The 21970-nt window shown below is 33.0% G+C and overlaps 1 protein-coding gene across 1 annotated transcript; it reads left to right on the top strand.

Annotated features, from left to right (window-relative positions):
• On the top strand, positions 16005-16467 carry LOC109326706 (reactive Intermediate Deaminase A, chloroplastic-like). The gene is made up of 2 exons (XM_019559461.1): positions 16005-16053; positions 16265-16467. The coding sequence occupies exons 1-2, from the start codon at positions 16005-16007 to the stop codon at positions 16465-16467; spliced, it is 252 nt and encodes an 83-aa protein (XP_019415006.1).

The following is a 21970-nucleotide window of genomic DNA, read 5'->3' on the forward strand; positions in this document are numbered from 1 at the left end:
CTAAAATAGGGTATGTTGTCCTAAGGGGTGAACATTTTGCATTGCCACACACTCCATGCACACATAAATTAACTCAAAGAAAAAATATCATTAAAAAATATATTCATGCATACATGTATTTTAAAAGAAAAAAAATACATTTTTCATATATTATTCTACTTACTTATTTGTTCATTCTTTTATGTATACATGCATTCAAAAATAAAAATACATCATTCGAAAATTCATTTACTCATGCTTTCAAAAAAATATAATTTAAGCATTCATTAATCTATATAGAAAAAAATTTATTCGCTCATTTATTCATGCATCCGTAAAATAAAAAAATCATCAGTATGCACTCATTCGTTCATCCATTCATTCATTCATACCACACACTTACTTATTCATTCGACTAATCCTTAATGCAAAATAAATCCTTCAAACTTTGCATATCGTATGTTACTATATTATGCATTCTAATCCGCTATCTCACCATACCATATAATTAATTACAATAAATTTCTTCACTCGTTATTACAAAAGCAAAAAAAGATAATTTCATAACATATCATGTTCCTTTAAGCTTGCATTTTTCTCGCAATAAAAAATTACATGCATTTTTTGGCTTCATCTTATGCACTTCCATGCATCATATATGCAAGTAAAAAATAATTGTAGTCTCCTTTGATTAATATATCCATAAATAAATGCATATACATATGTATGTGAGGTATTTTTAGTAGTATAGCTCCAAGTTACTATTACTTATATTTCATATATTATTATAGGTTGCATTTTAATCCATGTGGTATGAGTGAAAATAAAATAAAAATATTCACTACATGCATGTAATGCATAATTTTTTATATTCTACATACATTCATGATCTCATTGTTGTGGCACTCATCAAGAGTTAGTTTTAAGATCACTATTGTTAGACTCGACTGGAAACAATCAGGATTGAACATGAAGAAATTCAAGAAGATAAAAAAATGATGCAATATCTCCTAACTAAACTAAATTGGAGACCAATTTGAAAACTTTTCTTCACTTGAGGACCTTAGGCAAGGTCGAACACTCCTAACTCATCCACGTTTCATTTCCAAATGCATATCTTTTTAACGAGTATATATTAATGCATTGGTCATGCAAATTTCATCATCTTATATCTCACCCTACCAACTCTATTAACCCAGCTATCTATATGTATCTAAAAAACACATAACAAAATAAATGAAAACAAATTAATTCATGCATTACTATGAGATATTTGATTAAAAAATAAAATGGAGGAAGATGCAAATATAACACAAAATATGATGTACATCTTCATGCAAAAAATTTGGAGGACACAAAGCTTATTTATAATTCTCAAACATTAAGAAGATATCTCTAGTCACCCCATTTGAGCCTAGACATCCCGAAGAAAGATGTTTGAATAACCCTCAATATATCAATACTCGGGGAGGGTAATTTTTCAACTATTTTCTTTGACATTCAATTATTAAATAAAAGAATACATTCTATCATACCTCTCAGGTGGCTGAATGATAAGAGAATACAAGGAACGTTCTTAGCTTGGAATACAAAAGCAAAAAAAAAAAAGCTCGCTAGGAATCCTCAATTAATATCTCAGGCAAAAGTTAGGGGGGAAATGCAATATCAATGTTCACAAAAGGAATATTTCATAGAACTTTTTCGCCTAAGTCTTAGGACATTCCCATCACAACGTGAAAATTCTATTGATAGTTGAATGTCATGTTATAAAATTATCAAAAATAGGATAAAGAAGAAATGTGAAAGGTGGGTATGGGAAACACATGTTTTGTAACTTTTATCCTTTTCTTGAAAACCATTATCCAATTCATGATACAAGCTTAAAAAGACATTGTTGATGCCTTATTTTCCTAAGAGGCGCATCATGATAGAAAACCGCCGACTCTACTAAACTCATAAAATATTAATAAAAATATCGCATCTTTAATGCATAAGTTAAAATTCATTTTCTCACTATTATCACTGTATCATCACTCACAACCTTAAGCATAAATTAAATTATATCAGCAACACCACGAAGCTACTTAAGCCCAAACCCAAATTAAATTCTATCATCATCAATATAATACTAGCTCAAAAACAAAATTTAAATATCATCATCAACATAATACCAGTCGAAACAAAAATTTAAATATCACGATTGTCACTTTACCACTCATAGGCCAAAATTTTTTACAAAGTTTGCATGATCATTGTTTTGGTATTTTTATTTAAAGAGTTGTGCATACAATAAAGAGCACTAAAATGAAAGAAAAGGGGAAGCCTCTAAAACTGAGGCATATTTTGAGATAATTCATGGTCTAAGGTCTTTTAGTCCAAGCCTACCAGAGCAAACTGTATAGAAGAATTGGTCTCTATATCTCACATTGGAGCCAATTTTTGGGTTGATCCTATTATCTAATATAAAGTTACATGAAACACAAAACTAAGGCAATTTTTTAGGTTGATCCCATTTTTAGTGGAAAGTTATAAGAAATCCAAAATGAGGCACTTTTTTAGGTTGATCTCATTTTTTTAGTGGAAAGTTACAAGATGCCCGAAATATGAGCAATTTTGGGTTGATCCTTTTTCAAGCGGAAAGTTATAAGAAACCCAAAGGTGAGGTAGTAGTGAACTAGGTTCTCATGGCCCTATAACTTGATTCAATGACAAGAAGGCAAAATTCTTCAAACAAGAAGGGTAAAGATTTTAAGTTATCACCTTCGAGAACAACTTCAACAATGACCCATACAAGTCTTCTACTTCCTATCAACTGATACAAACATGCCGCATGTGTTAAAAAAAAGATCAAAATAATAAAAAACAAAAACAAAAGAGTGTTAGGTTGAAAACCCACATGAGCAACCTAGAAAAAAAGAGAGTGATTCTAAGTCAAAAATCTACAAATGTGGCTTATGATCATAATAAAACGAGAGGATTCTCGATAGGTACCTTTATTAGGTACTCTGAAACAAAATTAGGGAAAATCAAATGAACACCCTCAAATGGAAGAATTAATACTTCTCATCCTTAATTACCTAAACTAGGGCATCCTTTTGGAGAATCCTAGTTATAGCCCCCCAACTGAAGTTGAAAAATCAGAATAGACACACTAGTGCAGTATGTCTGGAAAGAACTCCTCAGCCAACCTACTATGGGGCAATATGATCGAGTTTAGTCATTATCCTCAAGATTATATTGGGGTAGTTTTATGGATCACCTTAAGAAATGTGTCTTTAAGCAAACTGGGGCAATATTTGATGGAGGAAGAGTTATAATTCAAATACAAAAATTAAAAATAGGCAACAAGGTTCACTTCAGTCGAGTCTATAAAAGTTGATGAATTTCATCCACAAAATATAAAAATAAATCATGAGGGATATATTAGAGCATTTTACTTGTGTCTTATCCCCCATTTCATTACATTCAAACAAGTATATAATACTCATAACATACATTAATTGAAGCATATCAACAACCATAACAATCAATTTGTAGTTATATTGATACATTAATCATTACAGTCACACATCGACATGAATATCATGCATCACATATCTCAAACAAACATTTGATGACATTATTCACTTAAATTATATTGCACTTCATTTTCATACTTTCCAGGACTCTGTGCTTGACGTGTATCAAATTTTACTTTCTAGGACCCCCTACTTCACATGTTTCAAATCTTACTTTCCAGGATCTTGTGCCTCACGTGTTTTGAATCCAAGTTTTCTGGGTCCTGTACCTCGACATGAAATCTAAACTTTTCGGGTCTGTACCTAGACGAGAAATCTAAGCATTTTTGGTCATGTATCTCGACGTACATCAAAACTTACTTTCAAGGGCCTCGTGTCTCATGTGTTTCAAATCTTACCTTCGAGGACCATGTGCCTGATGTGTTTCAAAACTAAACTTTTTAGGTTCATTAACTCGATGTATAACTTAAACTTTATGGGTCCTGTACTTCGATGTGTAATCTAAGCTTTTCAGGGCATGTACCCTTGATGTGCGCACAACCAAGTTTTGACAATAAACCGACCTACGTCCTTGGTTTTATCTTGGTTTTACCTTTGTGTCTCCAAGTTCAGGCAGTAAGCTGACATACATCCTTGGTTTTATCTTCTTCTTCCCAGTTCTGGCAACATACCGACCTGTGTCCTTGGTTTTATGTTCGTGTCTCCAAGTTCCGGTAGTACACCGACTTGTGTTCTTGGTTTCACCATTTTCTCAAAAAGTTCTGGTGGTACTCCGACCTACGTCTTGGTTTTATCTATGCCCTTGGTTTCACCTTTATCTCCCCAAGTTTCGGCAGTACAACGACTTGCATTCTTGACTTCACCTTTTTATCCCTTAGTTTTGGAAACACACCAACCTACGTCCATGGTTTATGTTTGTGTCTCAAGGTTCCGACAGTATACCGACTTGCATCCTTGGTTTCACCTTCCCAAATTTTGGCAGCAAACTGATGTACGTCCTTGGTTTTCTCGTTGTGTCTCCGAGTTCCGAAAGTACACCGACCTGCATCCTTGGTTGTAACTTTTTCTCCCAAAGTTCGGCCAACACACTGACCCACGTCCTTGGTTTTATGTTTTGCATCTCCAAGTTCCGATAGTACACCGACCTCCGTCCTTGGTTTCACCTTTTCCTTCACAAGTTCCGGTAGCACATCGACTTGCGTCCTTAGCTTTATCTGTCTTTCTCCTAGTTCCGACTATATACAAACATACATCATTGGTTCCATCCTTTTCTCCCCAAGTTCGTGCGACACACAACCTACGTCCTTGGTTTTATGTTTGTGTCTCCAAGTTCTCACTGTACACTGACCTATGCCCTTGGTTTCACCCTTTCCTCACCGAGTTCCGACAGCACACCGACCTTCTGTTGGTTAACAAGGGCTCTAACTTCACCTATAGGGGGTGGTGAATTGCTGGTTGAAGTACTAATTAAAATCAATTTGAATTACAAAAGGTGATCTCAAAAGCTATTGGTTTTAATCGATTAATTTTTTTTAATCAATTAACAAAAAGTTGGACTTAATCGATTAAATGAAGCCTTATTTGATTAATATATTGGGTTTATTGAAAATATTTTGGTTCTTGATGCATCAAGAATGAAGTGATAAAACTAATCTAATATGTTCTTAAACAGATAACTGAAAGTGATTAACAGAGAAAATTCACTTATGCAATGTCTCTAAATGAATGTAATCAAATAAAGCGAAAATGCGATAATTGCATGTAAGTAATAGAGTAGGATAAGAGAGAAGATAACACAACTAATTTATCCTGGTTTGATTACCAATCCACATGCAATCTACATTCAGTCCTCTCATTCTGATCTTGGGAGATTTGCTTTACTAGAAAAAATCAAATGTTTGTACAAAATACTTCTTCCACCAAGAATTCTCTTGGACCTAGCTTCTAATAGCTCCTTGCCACTTCTAACCAAGTGTATCCAAAGAGACCTCTTCTTCGACCTTGACCGCAACCTAGGATTTCTCATAAATTTCTTTCTTCCTCCTAGGTGATACCTCACACCGTCAAAGAGACAAACTTACAAATGGATCATAAAGATGTGTATAAGTTCCTTGCACCTACAATATGCTAATCATACACTATTATTCAGAATAAACTATCCTATGATAAATCTTACAATCTCAGAGATGAATATAAATGATTATGATTCACAAAAGGGAAATCTTTTAAACACACAATGTTTGAAAATTAAAACCTTCAAAAGATTCATAAAACTCTTTCTTTTCACAAGAAAGTTTCTTTCTCTCTATTCATAAAATATTCTTAGAAAATGTGTATGAATCTTGGAACAAGTTTTTGTATTACTAAGATACCTTTGGATATGGAAAAGGATGGTAAAATACCATTCAATTTCAAATTGTTCTTTTGGGGATACTCAATTAAATTTCCACTTAATCGATTAACGTTTTTTCTGAAAATACTTAGTTAATTTTGCATGAACCTCTAACATGAATGATTGATGCACAACGCATGATTTTGAAAATGATATATTAATGCCCAAAATCATGTATGCATGCTAAATGCACCTAAGTCATGATATGTATGAAAATCTCTTATGCAACATGTTTGTACTCTAATCATGTGAGATTTATCATAAGGTTCACCTAACTTAGACTCTACCAATTCAAAACATCTTTGAACCTAAAAATAAAAATACTACTCTAGTATTGATGATCCTTTCTTGAAACTTGAATGAGTCTTTATGTTATTGTTGATATGTCCTTGTTTTTTAAGCTTTATGCTTTGTCTACATCAAAATCAAGTTCTTGCATACTTGCATTCACAATCTCCCTTTTTTGATGATGACAAACCAATCTTGAAAATCTTGCAACCGTCTTGATAGACAATCAACTTATTTTGAGATTTACTTTGAGCTTGAAAATTTTCTCCCCCTCACTTTGTGCATTTTATCTTTGAATCTTGTAATGCATCAAATCTACAAAACATAGAGAACAACATTTCTCCCTCTTTTGACATGATCAAAAAGCAATGATACAAATAAAAAATTAGCCAAAATTTAAGAGAATAATCAATGATAGATTATTCTTAATCGATTATGCATGGTCTTAATCGATTAAGCATGTAAGGAAATCACTTAAATTGCAATTTTTGCTATGGTTAATCGATTATATTTGTTATTAATCGATTAAGTAAAGGATATTTTAGAAATTCAATGAGAAAATTCATGATTTTATTATACATTACAAGTTAGATTCAACAAATGTTCAAAAATTATAGAAGTTCTATTGAAGGAGTAGTAAGAAACAGAATAATGTGAATGTGAGCAACACATATGAGTCATGATAACCATTTATTTAAAACATAAGAGTATAAGTCAACATAATTCAAAATACATATGGCAAAAAGCCACAGAAAAACAAAATTCAAAACATACATAGAGTTAATATAAGTACAAACTAAACAACAATGACAAAAACAAACACACACCCTAGACTAAGCCAACTAGGTCTACTAATGGTTGCCCTAACTAGACAAGCTACTAGGAGGTGGTTGATAGAAGCCTCTAAAAGTCTTGAAAAGAAAGTTATGCTAATCAAAGTGAATCTTGTTTTCCAATTCTTGCCTATGACACTCAACCATGAGCCTCTCTTTCATGGACTACATTATATTTTACATGGCTTGCATTCCATTATCAATGCGCTCATTGAGGCGTTATTCCATAGCATCTAAATGAGCCTAACTAAAAGATGGTTCATGAGGCATATTAGTAGCCTCATCAGGTTGCGATGCTTGGGTTTTCTCAACTAGAATAACAACCTCTTTCTCATTTGAAATCTCAACAATAGTTTGATAGTCCTCCTGATACATCCATAATCGACCATATTTGTAAATACTCATCTTGTGGAACAGGCTATCATCTATGAGATGCTCCTTGGGATTCTCAGCAATAATCTCCTCATTACTTATGTCAATGCCAACATGCTTAATGACATAAGATATAAAGATCCCATAGTCCAATAATCTAGACGAAGAAGAAGCGATGTTAGACATCACTTTCAGAATTTTGGCAGGCCAATTCACCATGATTCCTTCTTTTACAACATACATAAGCTTCAAGTCATTACCTGTTGGTTTAGCATGGCTAGTGTTTTGATGAACCAACACATAGGCAATGAGGTAATAAAGAAGCCTATTCTCAACAATCATGGATCCAACCTTGGTCAACTTACCTTGCACATAGTAGCGTGATCATATAAGGCATGACATATACATTCTAGTTGAGTCGTAAGAGTTTCAAAACTCATCGTTACAATCACCTAGAGGATAGCCATCACTAGCTAGGCCTCAAATTTCTAGAAATAACACCTCATCCAATATTATCAACCTTCCCTTAGCAACACGAACATACCTCCCGTCCTTGTATTGAAAGTCGCTATAAAATTCCCGAACTAGATAGGGGAAGGTATTACCATTTTGCTCCAGAAAAGTATTAGCCCCTTGAGCTTCTAATTCCAGTGGGATCGAAAGCCTTGCTTCACCATCCATGCCATATTGGCATACTGAACATAGGTATGTTTCCGACCGATGAGGAACCACCAATATCCAATTTTCTTTGCCGCCCATAATGGTGAAGAGGAAGGTTAATCCCTACAGTGGCCTTCACTCTCATTGACATCCCTTCATTCATATTTGCAACTTAATTGATAGATAATAGATGATCTTACTCGATTGAATCAAATGAGTGGTTTAGGGTTTCTAATTGATAGATAATAGATTAAGCTCTATATGTTGTATGCATTTCTTATCATGATACTTTGAATAACATTATTAGGAATATTACTATTCAATTGGTTTGGTTCTAAATTCATTAATCCCATTAGTATTAATTAAGAATTAGAACCACTAACATAATAACCAATAAATTTGTCAACTTTTCTTGCATGGTTATGTTGATGTAAATTCATCAGGATTATGTATTCTGGATTTCGGTACAATGTTGAAATAATTTTAATTGCAACAAGTGTATTGGAGCCCAGTACTGGAGACCAGTACTGAATTTTAAGGAGAAACAAAAATTATAATTTATTTTATTAAAAAAATGAATTAAAATCAGGACAGTTGGATTTTTATTTTTGACACGTGTTATAATCTTAATATAGTAATGGACTTTCCAATATTAGAGAGGATCCAAATTCGTTGTATTGGTTGAGCATTGATTCAGAACACAATGTCTATGGTTCAATACCAGTTGGGTGCAATTTTTGGGGTTAAATTAGTTTGAGCACTCAAATAATTTTAGTTGCCAAAGGAACTAAGCTATATTATTGTTTGCAATTGTTGGAATCTCCTTTTGGAATACAAGTTTCGTGTTCAACACCCAGTGGATATAATGTTTTGAAATTTAACGTTTTTAAGCGGTTCAATATATTTAAGTTGTTAAATCAGAGTGACAATTGGTCATTGGTTGCATTGATTGGGTAGTAGACCAGGTGCAATGTTTATGAATTTAACGTTTTAAAACGGTTAATCATATTTAACGTTGCGAAAAGTGCAAAAACAATTGGTCATTGGTCGGTGATTTGTATGCTAAAATTTTGAATCCATTTGGTTGTGGGTTCAACTCCCAACGGATGCAATTTTCAATTTACAATATGTCATTGCCGTTAAGTATAAGTAAATTGAATCGTAACTGTTGCCAACAATTTGTGAACAGTTATCTTGGTTTGGGTATGTGTTAGTTGACATCAATTTTTTATTTAACATTTTAAGAGAACAAATTAAAGTAAGAAGTTACAAAAGTGAATTTTCTTATGTAGATTATTCATAAATCATAATAAATGTTGAATGTTAGTGTATATATGTATTTATGTGAGTATTAGCCGGTCATAGGGAAAATTAATATTTGGCCAATTATACACACATATGTGATAATTAAAGGTTTCATATGTGAATGATAAATCAATCCAAAGAAAAACTTATTATTTGACATGCATTATTATGGATGTTTAACCATTACAACAAGAGTTCTATTATCAATTGCAACGCATGATTTTGAAAATGATATATTAATGCCCAAAATCATGTATGCATGCTAAATGCACCTAAGTCATGATATGTATGAAAATCTCTTATGCAACATGTTTGTACTCTAATCATGTGAGATTTATCATAAGGTTCACCTAACTTAGACTCTACCAATTCAAAACATCTTTGAACCTAAAAATAAAAATACTACTCTAGTATTGATGATCCTTTCTTGAAACTTGAATGAGTCTTTATGTTATTGTTGATATGTCCTTGTTTTTTAAGCTTTATGCTTTGTCTACATCAAAATCAAGTTCTTGCATACTTGCATTCACAATCTCCCTTTTTTGATGATGACAAACCAATCTTGAAAATCTTGCAACCGTCTTGATAGACAATCAACTTATTTTGAGATTTACTTTGAGCTTGAAAATTTTCTCCCCCTCACTTTGTGCATTTTATCTTTGAATCTTGTAATGCATCAAATCTACAAAACATAGAGAACAACATTTCTCCCTCTTTTGACATGATCAAAAAGCAATGATACAAATAAAAAATTAGCCAAAATTTAAGAGAATAATCAATGATAGATTATTCTTAATCGATTATGCATGGTCTTAATCGATTAAGCATGTAAGGAAATCACTTAAATTGCAATTTTTGCTATGGTTAATCGATTATATTTGTTATTAATCGATTAAGTAAAGGATATTTTAGAAATTCAATGAGAAAATTCATGATTTTATTATACATTACAAGTTAGATTCAACAAATGTTCAAAAATTATAGAAGTTCTATTGAAGGAGTAGTAAGAAACAGAATAATGTGAATGTGAGCAACACATATGAGTCATGATAACCATTTATTTAAAACATAAGAGTATAAGTCAACATAATTCAAAATACATATGGCAAAAAGCCACAGAAAAACAAAATTCAAAACATACATAGAGTTAATATAAGTACAAACTAAACAACAATGACAAAAACAAACACACACCCTAGACTAAGCCAACTAGGTCTACTAATGGTTGCCCTAACTAGACAAGCTACTAGGAGGTGGTTGATAGAAGCCTCTAAAAGTCTTGAAAAGAAAGTTATGCTAATCAAAGTGAATCTTGTTTTCCAATTCTTGCCTATGACACTCAACCATGAGCCTCTCTTTCATGGACTACATTATATTTTACATGGCTTGCATTCCATTATCAATGCGCTCATTGAGGCGTTATTCCATAGCATCTAAATGAGCCTAACTAAAAGATGGTTCATGAGGCATATTAGTAGCCTCATCAGGTTGCGATGCTTGGGTTTTCTCAACTAGAATAACAACCTCTTTCTCATTTGAAATCTCAACAATAGTTTGATAGTCCTCCTGATACATCCATAATCGACCATATTTGTAAATACTCATCTTGTGGAACAGGCTATCATCTATGAGATGCTCCTTGGGATTCTCAGCAATAATCTCCTCATTACTTATGTCAATGCCAACATGCTTAATGACATAAGATATAAAGATCCCATAGTCCAATAATCTAGACGAAGAAGAAGCGATGTTAGACATCACTTTCAGAATTTTGGCAGGCCAATTCACCATGATTCCTTCTTTTACAACATACATAAGCTTCAAGTCATTACCTGTTGGTTTAGCATGGCTAGTGTTTTGATGAACCAACACATAGGCAATGAGGTAATAAAGAAGCCTATTCTCAACAATCATGGATCCAACCTTGGTCAACTTACCTTGCACATAGTAGCGTGATCATATAAGGCATGACATATACATTCTAGTTGAGTCGTAAGAGTTTCAAAACTCATCGTTACAATCACCTAGAGGATAGCCATCACTAGCTAGGCCTCAAATTTCTAGAAATAACACCTCATCCAATATTATCAACCTTCCCTTAGCAACACGAACATACCTCCCGTCCTTGTATTGAAAGTCGCTATAAAATTCCCGAACTAGATAGGGGAAGGTATTACCATTTTGCTCCAGAAAAGTATTAGCCCCTTGAGCTTCTAATTCCAGTGGGATCGAAAGCCTTGCTTCACCATCCATGCCATATTGGCATACTGAACATAGGTATGTTTCCGACCGATGAGGAACCACCAATATCCAATTTTCTTTGCCGCCCATAATGGTGAAGAGGAAGGTTAATCCCTACAGTGGCCTTCACTCTCATTGACATCCCTTCATTCATATTTGCAACTTAATTGATAGATAATAGATGATCTTACTCGATTGAATCAAATGAGTGGTTTAGGGTTTCTAATTGATAGATAATAGATTAAGCTCTATATGTTGTATGCATTTCTTATCATGATACTTTGAATAACATTATTAGGAATATTACTATTCAATTGGTTTGGTTCTAAATTCATTAATCCCATTAGTATTAATTAAGAATTAGAACCACTAACATAATAACCAATAAATTTGTCAACTTTTCTTGCATGGTTATGTTGATGTAAATTCATCAGGATTATGTATTCTGGATTTCGGTACAATGTTGAAATAATTTTAATTGCAACAAGTGTATTGGAGCCCAGTACTGGAGACCAGTACTGAATTTTAAGGAGAAACAAAAATTATAATTTATTTTATTAAAAAAATGAATTAAAATCAGGACAGTTGGATTTTTATTTTTGACACGTGTTATAATCTTAATATAGTAATGGACTTTCCAATATTAGAGAGGATCCAAATTCGTTGTATTGGTTGAGCATTGATTCAGAACACAATGTCTATGGTTCAATACCAGTTGGGTGCAATTTTTGGGGTTAAATTAGTTTGAGCACTCAAATAATTTTAGTTGCCAAAGGAACTAAGCTATATTATTGTTTGCAATTGTTGGAATCTCCTTTTGGAATACAAGTTTCGTGTTCAACACCCAGTGGATATAATGTTTTGAAATTTAACGTTTTTAAGCGGTTCAATATATTTAAGTTGTTAAATCAGAGTGACAATTGGTCATTGGTTGCATTGATTGGGTAGTAGACCAGGTGCAATGTTTATGAATTTAACGTTTTAAAACGGTTAATCATATTTAACGTTGCGAAAAGTGCAAAAACAATTGGTCATTGGTCGGTGATTTGTATGCTAAAATTTTGAATCCATTTGGTTGTGGGTTCAACTCCCAACGGATGCAATTTTCAATTTACAATATGTCATTGCCGTTAAGTATAAGTAAATTGAATCGTAACTGTTGCCAACAATTTGTGAACAGTTATCTTGGTTTGGGTATGTGTTAGTTGACATCAATTTTTTATTTAACATTTTAAGAGAACAAATTAAAGTAAGAAGTTACAAAAGTGAATTTTCTTATGTAGATTATTCATAAATCATAATAAATGTTGAATGTTAGTGTATATATGTATTTATGTGAGTATTAGCCGGTCATAGGGAAAATTAATATTTGGCCAATTATACACACATATGTGATAATTAAAGGTTTCATATGTGAATGATAAATCAATCCAAAGAAAAACTTATTATTTGACATGCATTATTATGGATGTTTAACCATTACAACAAGAGTTCTATTATCAATTGATATGGAATATCAAGCCAGTTTTATGTGAATAGTAATCGGCCCAAAGGAAAATTACTATTTGGCCAAAATTACAAACATACTTATGGTAATAAATGTGTTAATCATATAGTTTTTCATGTGAATAGCAAGTCGGTCCAAAGAAAGGCTTATTGTTTGACAGTACTGATTATCAATATTGGATTACTACATTGCATGTATCACTTACAAGTTAATAATTTTGTCCAAAGATCGAATATTAATGTTGTGTTAGGTAACTCATGATGTGACCTATCATTGTTTGAATTTAAGAGTTAAAGTTGATTGTGAGTTTAATTACAAAAATGATTGCAATTTGTTTTGTATTTTGTTCTCTTGAATTGTCTGCTTTTATAATGTCTGCAAATATATATTCTACACTCTTCCTAAATTGTACTAACTTTAAGAATTTAGGAGAGAACATTATGTTTATTCTAGAATGCATGGATCTAGACCTTGCACCTTAGAAAGAAACAACTTATTAATTTTAAGGAAGATCCATTAACAATAAAGAGAACTTTGAGGAATGAGAATGTTCAAATAGCATGAGTCTTATGTAAGACTGAGATTGCAACTAAGAGAAGGGGGGAGGTGAATTAGTTGACTTAAAATTATGGCCATTTTTTCTGCAAAATCAAGAGTTAAAGTGCAGCGGAAAATATATGCAGAAATTAACCAAATAAATAATCGAAGAGATAAGGGAGAAGAAAATACACAACGATTTTTATACTGGTTCACCTTCTTGTCCACTGAAGGCTACATCCAGTACTCTTGCAGCACAAGAGATTTTTTCACTAAAGATTATAAGTTGCGATTACAATATTTCCCCTCGAGATCTTTATGTACCTTACACACTCCCTAATCCTTATCCGCTCTTGGATAAACACCTTTCCAAGTGATTCTAATTCCCTTTCTTATCACACATTGTGAAAGAAAGTATTATGCAATAATGATGAAGAATGACCAACAATGGCGGAATTGCCTTTACAAGTTTGAAAATAATGTAACTTGCAATCCAATCAACTCTTTTATATACTTAGTAATAATGCTCTTTATAAGTTGGTAAACTCCAAACACTTTACTTTAAGCAACTTCAGAAAAATCAACTTGAAAGTTTAAGAACTAGTTGTCAAAAGTGCAGAAAATAATTTCAGAATGTGTATAAGAGCTTTTGAAATTTGTATGAGAGTTGTGTGTTTGTGTTGTGAGATTCAATGCCTTTAAATAGACTTTCCAATCACCTATAGTGCTTCTACGAAAAGGTAGGAATGGATTGGAGTGAAGACATTTCGTTTGGGATGAAAACCTTTCATTTTGAAATCTGAAATTTGATAAAACATAGTAATCGATTACAACCAGCGGATAATCGATTACCCAAACATTGTGTCCATTGAGTATTTAAATTCGATTTAGAGTAATCGATTACATCAAGTGGGTATTCGGTTACTCAACTTTATTAAAACTGGTAATCTGTTACTCAAATACACTAATGGATTACTCTGATAAGTTTTAAGTTGGATAACTCTTTTCTCACACACGTAACCTGTTACTTAGATGTAGTAACCCGTTACACACTATTTTTGAAAATTGTTTTAAGTATTTTGAAGTGTTTCAATTTGCTTTTAAAAATAGTTTGAGCATTACTACTATTGTATATTCAAGAGTATAAGATAGAAGTACATATTTAGACCCAGACGCTAGAACGTTCTTAAATGATAAAACATTGTCGGATTCAGACGCCGAAATGTTATGACGTTCCTAGACCCAGCCGCTAGAACGTTCTTAAATGAAAAATCATTGTCGAACTCAGACACCAAAATGTAATGACGTTGCTAGACCCAGACGCTAGAACGTTTTTAAATGAAAAAACATTGTCAAACTCAGACACCGAAATGTTGACGTTGCTAGACCCAGACACTAGAACGTTCTTAAATGAAAAAACATTGTCGGACTCAGACACCAAAATGTTACGATGTTGCTAGACTCAGACGCTAGAACGTTCTTAAATGAAAAAACATTGTCGAACCCAGACGCTGAAATGTTATGACGTTGCTAGATTCAGACGCTAGAATGTTCTTTTAAAAAAAACATCGATTTCTACCTTTTATTTTTATTTTTAGTTCCGATAGTACCCAACCTGCGTTATCGCACCTACCTTTTATTTTTTCGAGTTCCGACAGTATCCAACCTGCATTCTCGCACCTATCTTTTATTTATCTCGAGTTCCGGCAGAACCTGACATGCGTTCTCGCACCTACCTTTTAATGTTATCGAGTTTCGGCAGTACCCGACCTGCGTTCTCACGTTTACCTTTTAGTGTCTCGAATTCTAGCTTTGTCTCGCTTTTGAGGTTATGTGGTAATCGCCGCTTTCGCCTATTCTAACAAAATTGACGTTCATTTCTTTACTAATTACTTACAAAGATAATACTCAAACATCAGTTTCCTTGCTATCTAGGAAGCAATAAATAAAGAAGGGCAGTTGTGAACACTCAATTTTGTCCGACTCTTACTTTAATCTTGTGCAAGACTCAATAAAAAATAAAATATGGTTTCATGATTTGCGTGAGCATTCATGTAATTAAGTTGGATATGATTCTTATGCGGGTAATGCCCAAAAATCAACTACGTCCTCTAAATTTGAATTAATTTAGATACATCGCCCAACTTTCACTTCATGTAGACCTAATTTTGGCAATAATCAAAGTTGGCATAAACCAATATGTGTAAAGTTTGCTTTGTGAACATAACGCATATGATATATAAGGTAACATCCTCATGTTATTGACTGTGATGATTACAGAATGCCTATGATATAGGAGTAGTATTGAAGGAAAATATCATGTTTACAATATCACTAGATTGAAAGCTGAAATGAATTATTTGATTACAATTATGGTGGTGGAAGCTGTTCAAACTGAAAAGGCCCCTGCATCATTGGGAAGTTGTTCAAACTGAAGTATTTACAATATCATTATAATATCTCTACTCATATTGGTACCAAGGAAGTTGTTCCAACTGAAAAGGCCCCTATAGCATTGGGTCCATATTCTCAAGCAATCAAATCCAACCTTCTTTTTGTGTCAGGGGTTCTTGGCCTTGTTCCTTAGACCGGAAGGTTCATCTATGATAACGTTGAAGATCAAACAGAGCAGCTTCTAGAAATGTGGGAGAAATCCTTAAATCTGGTGGTGCTAGTTACTCACTAGTTGTTAAAACACCAATTCTGTTGGTTGACTTGAAGGATTTTAAGATAGTCAAAGAGACCTATGCTAAAAACTTCCCTTCACCTGCCCTTGCTCGTGCAACATATCAAGTTTCTGCATTGCCAAAAGATGCCACAGATTTAGGAAAATGAAAATGAAAACCTACCTGAAACATCAATGCTATAATTTCATCATAAGTGACAGTTATTTACAAGCAGTAAAAACTTTATAATTAGGTATTCGAAAGGGAATGCAACCAGCAAGAAACATCAACAATGAGAAGCTAAAAAGATGCTAAATTCATGATAATCATGCACATATTCTTGGACAGTTACTGAATAAATGGCAATCAAGGATAAGTTATACATTTAGAAACCAGCCATGACATGGATTTCAGCAGGCACAAAATTAAAGTCAGTCATGAATTAGCATGATTTCTAATAAAGTGGTATGAAACAGATGCATGTCAGTGTTATTGTGATGTCAGTTACAATTTTGCTAGCAGTTATTTGGGCAGCCTAAGAGGTGCTCTGGATCAACTCCAAGACCCTTATAAAAAGTAGTCAAAACACATAGAACATAACACAACACATGTGGCAGAGAATATACAACACATCCATAAGAAGAATCAGAAAGAAATCTATCACGCATATCACACAACTATCAGAGAGCAATACACACACATAGAAAAATAGAGATATCTAGTATACAACACATAGTACAAGTCAGAATAAGCTACCATACAGTTATCTGAAAACAATTATTGAGAGTAAGACAGAGGCATAAAGAACCAGAGAATTCGCATATACACAGTATCAAAAGAGAGCATACTGATATCACATACATACACATAATAAATCAGTGAGCACACAGAGGAGAACATCATAAGGTGAAGAATTCAGTCAATTCATAGCAGGTGCAGGGAATATCCAGGAACAAGAATCATCCAGGATGACATTCAAGGGGTAAAAGACCGGGATAGATATTCAGGTAAGGTGCCTATTTCATTCATTTACATAATTGCCAACTATATGATTTACCTAGTTTACGTTCCAAATGTCAAAAGAATACAAGTACCCATATTCCATTAAGAACTAAAACTAAGTAATTACATATCGACAGTCTTAATATATGATTTGTTCATGAACGAATTCCCACCCAAGATTAGTGCCTTACATAAATCCTCAATCAATACGAGCATTAAAGGGATAATTAAAATTCGAATAGAAGAAGGATATGATATGTTACCAAAGCCTTGACACTGTCGATTCCAAATGGTGACCTTATTGCCTTCATCACCGAATTAGGACAACCATACATCGATCACGTCCATCCCGTTCCTTTGCCTTTAATAAGCTACTGTAAGGATTAAGAACTATGTGATAGTTAGAAGTAAGAGATGAAGGTTCACAGTTAAAGGAATAAGGAACAAGAAACGAATTAAGAAACAAAAACGGGAAGAAGAACCGAATCACTATAAACCAGTATCTCCACTTTAATTCTTCCATTATTTGTCTAACAAAAATAAGAGTCTATTAACCTTTTTACTACTAAATTAAGTTGGAAGACCCATCATTATAAATTATTATTTATGCCAACATTTTATAAAATTAAGATTCCTAATAATAATACAAATAAATTTGGCCTCCTTAATCAAAAAGACTATTTAAAAAAACCTATTTGAGATTAGATGCGGTGCGGACATTAGTTTTTGCTGCTTCATCTATCTCGTAAAACGATTAAATTTTAATTATTTCAAAAAAAACCTATTTGAGATTAGATGCGGTGCGGTCATTAGCTTTGCTGCTTCATCTATCTCTCAAAAAACTAAGACTATTTCTAAAAACTTATTTGAAATTAGATGCGGTGTGAACATTAGCTTTGCTGCTTCATCTGTCTCAAAAATAATTCAAATTCAATTATTTCAAAAACTTATTTAAGATTTGGTGCGGTGCAGACTTTAGCTTTGTTGCTTCACCTATCTTAAAAATGACAAAATTCAAATTATATATTTCAATCAAATCAAACCAAGCCAAACCAAACAAACCAACCAATTCTCGAACCAAAACTACGTAATCTTGATTTCCCTATTGCATCCAGGGATACGTAGGAGCAAGATAAAATCTTGTCAAACACAAAAATAAAAAATAAAATGTTTTGTTCCACGAATTAAATGTTTAAATAAATTTGTTTAAGGGTATAAAAGTTCACGTTGTTAGCGAGGGTACCGTTTTAATACGGACGAACGAGGTGCTAATACCTTCCCCGATCCGTAATCGACTCCCGAGCTTAGAATCTCTTTAAAGACCAAAATTATCCAATTCAAGCATAAAAAGAGTTTTCTACGTTTTAACCGCAAAAAACGTAGTGGTGACTCCAAATCACCGGGAGGGGTAGAAATCGAGTTCGCATCTTCCTAAGTCGCAGAGCTAGTCTTCCAACCAAAAATCGGGTCGCGACACTCAATGACAAATAATTGGAAGGCAACCAATTAGGTTATAAAGTACTTATAAATAACAAAGAAATTATGTTCTCACATACATAAAGTGATTCAGTTTACTACGCTAGAATAGCAAAACCACAACGCTTAAAATAGTCATTCAACAACACTTTTGAGCGTTGTCTATGTGAGATAGTAGAATATAATGTTAGATTCAATAGCGCTTTTGAAGCGCTATAGAAAATAGACATCTAACAGGGCTCACTGAAGCGAGCGTTGTTAAATGCCTACTTTCTAAATAAGTCAGTATCTCTCTCAAATATTCTATCAAAACATGACAAACATTTCCAACTCCACCATATTTACAATAGCAACATCATTCTGAAAACTCAATTCATAAACCATTGTATGAACTTGTCTACCTTTGTTCAAATCCATTAACGCAGAAGATTATATGCATTAATGAAAGTGGCGAAGGTGATGAAGATGTAGACGACTAATCCATGAATTTCTTGTCTCCCTTAACTCAAGAAATAAAAGGATTTCTTGTCAACGAAAAAAAGAGATAGTTAGATTCAATATAATAAGAAAAAAACCAAAATTTATAAAGAATATAAGGATGAAAAAATAATAATCAAATACAAGAAATACATATAGAGATTGCAAGTTTGGTAAATCACCAACGACTCTAGCTATATTCAACCTTGACAGATTCCTATATTATAAAATAAGCACTTAACATAAATGTAAATGCAAGAAGCAAGAAGAGTGAATCAAAGAGAAATAAATGAGGTAAAATAAGACAATGATTCATTTTGTGCTTGCAAAGATAAACAAAAAATTGACAGCTTGCTTGAAGAGTGAAACTGAAAACAAAAGAAAAAAGGTAACCAATGGAGAAGAACAAGAAGAATAGAAATATAAAACTGAATGATATGTGTATTATTGTGTGTGAGGTTTTGTTTTTAAATCTGCAAAGATTCACGCTCACTAAAAGAAGCATTGTTTGAATGTATGACCTTTAATAAGGCTCACAGAAGCGAGCGTTGTTAAATGTGTAACTTTTAACAGTGCTCACTGAAGCAAGTGTCGTTAAACGTGTGAATGTATGATTTTTAACAACGCTCGGTGAAGAAAAAAGCGTTGAATGTATGACTTTTAACAGCGCTCACTGAAGCAAACGCTGTTAAATGTGTTAATGTATGACTTTTAATAGCGCTCATTGAAACAAGCGATGTTGAATGTGTGAATGTGTGACTTTTAACAGTGTTCATTGAAGCAAGCATTGTCGAATGTGTATTCACCTATCACACTAAACAACGCTTACTTCACCAAGAGCTGTTGATTATCTTCCGCCTTACATTTAACAGCGTTCAACACATAAGCATTGTTAAATATCAATTCTGGTGTAGAGGTTAGTGATCATTGAGTATTATCATTTAGTCTTATTAGATGTCAATACAGTTGAAAATCTATGTAAGGTCGTATCTGTCTATTAGGTGGATGATGAGCTATTTTGGAAAGTGTTAAGCATACACTTATAGCTTATGGTAGTGATTTTCATAGCTTATTATGAGAGATCTAATTATTGGATATGGCTGCACAATTGTTACTTGGCTACTGACTTTGATATATTGAAAAACCATTAAAGTTATATTGTGACAAAAGGTTAGGGTTGTTATATCCCGTTTAAGGGAACAGTTCAGAGTGCTCTAATGTCCATAAAGTATATTGACACTAACTACAAGTTGCAGATCTATTCACTAAAGGTTTATCATCTAAGGTCTTTCACAAGTACACTGCTCAGATGAGTATTTTATCACTTGAGAATATATTGGTTTAGTGGATGTTTGTATTTAGGTGTTCATTCGGTATAGACATAATTATGGATATATTTTTCTACAGAATAAGGTTTATGGTTCAGTTTCACTCTGAAATTTATTTATGGGGATCTCACTAAAGTAAAGGAGGATCAGTTGGAAATCAACATGTAAATATCACCTTCATGTGATTTTCATGCTGCACATTTCATGATTGACCTAATGTCATTTAGTTGTGTTAATATTAGTGATCATTGATTGGTTTAGTTATGATTGATATAATGAAAGCCACTTTGGTCCTATATATTGACATAATTAATGGATGAGATAAGGATATGTTTGAGGTTTATAATGACGTATTTTTTAGCTCTTAAAGTCTAAAACAATTTTATAAAGTTACATATGTCACCATGAGAGATTGTAAGAAATTTTGGGTCACCATGGGAGACTATAAGAACTTTTGGGTCACACATGTAATGTTCAAATGTTTTTAAGGTTATTACTTTTATGTAGCCAAATTAAAGTGACTTAATTCAAGTAAGGTATATGAACATAGACATAATTGTCATGAAAACTATTGTGTAGATACCAAAGTCTTATTTCTATTTTATGATGAGTAAAATTGGAAATAAGAAAATGAAGTAGCATAACTCTTCATGGAAGGATATGCACTACTTAGAAAGGAGAGATTTTAAGTCTAGGAAGATTATGCATAATGACTTGGAAGGCCAAAGAATATACATGTTCTACTATGAACATGCATTTGCATACAAGGACAAAAGACAAAAGACATGGAGTTGGTGGATACATGATGAAGGATGACATTATAGTTCATTCACTATATTCTCTAAGAATATATTAAGGTATGCTTCCACTCAAACTCTAGTTTTATATCACTTTTTGGTGATTTGACATGAATGATCTTGACTATATATGATTATAGTATCTTTACTATTATGTATTTTTAAGTATATAAAGTCTCTCACCAAACAAGACAATGAATGAACTTATACAAGACAATACTCAACACCCATGATCACTATTGGGTAGGATGCCGTGTTCGGGAAATTCACTTGGTTGGTGCACCTTGACTGAAAAATTACAGTCTTGACGCACCTTTTAGAATATTTATCAAATTGGTTTATTTTTTATACACTCGGAAATGACATAGCCAATTCCCATTTTTTCTCCTAACAATACATAACTCGGTAATAAGGTGGGAGTTTATATTTTTTTTTCATTTGTCACAGAGTACACAGAGTAAATGAATGACGAATTTAATTTCTTGTGATATTGGGAAACTATCATAGATACACAACTGTGTGCTCCACTAATTTTCCTAATCTCCCAAATGTCACACTTAATGTTATAAGAAGCACATATTCGCCACTCACA

This window comes from Lupinus angustifolius, chromosome LG02, assembly GCF_001865875.1.
Source record: "Lupinus angustifolius cultivar Tanjil chromosome LG02, LupAngTanjil_v1.0, whole genome shotgun sequence".
Lineage (NCBI taxonomy): Eukaryota > Viridiplantae > Streptophyta > Magnoliopsida > Fabales > Fabaceae > Lupinus > Lupinus angustifolius.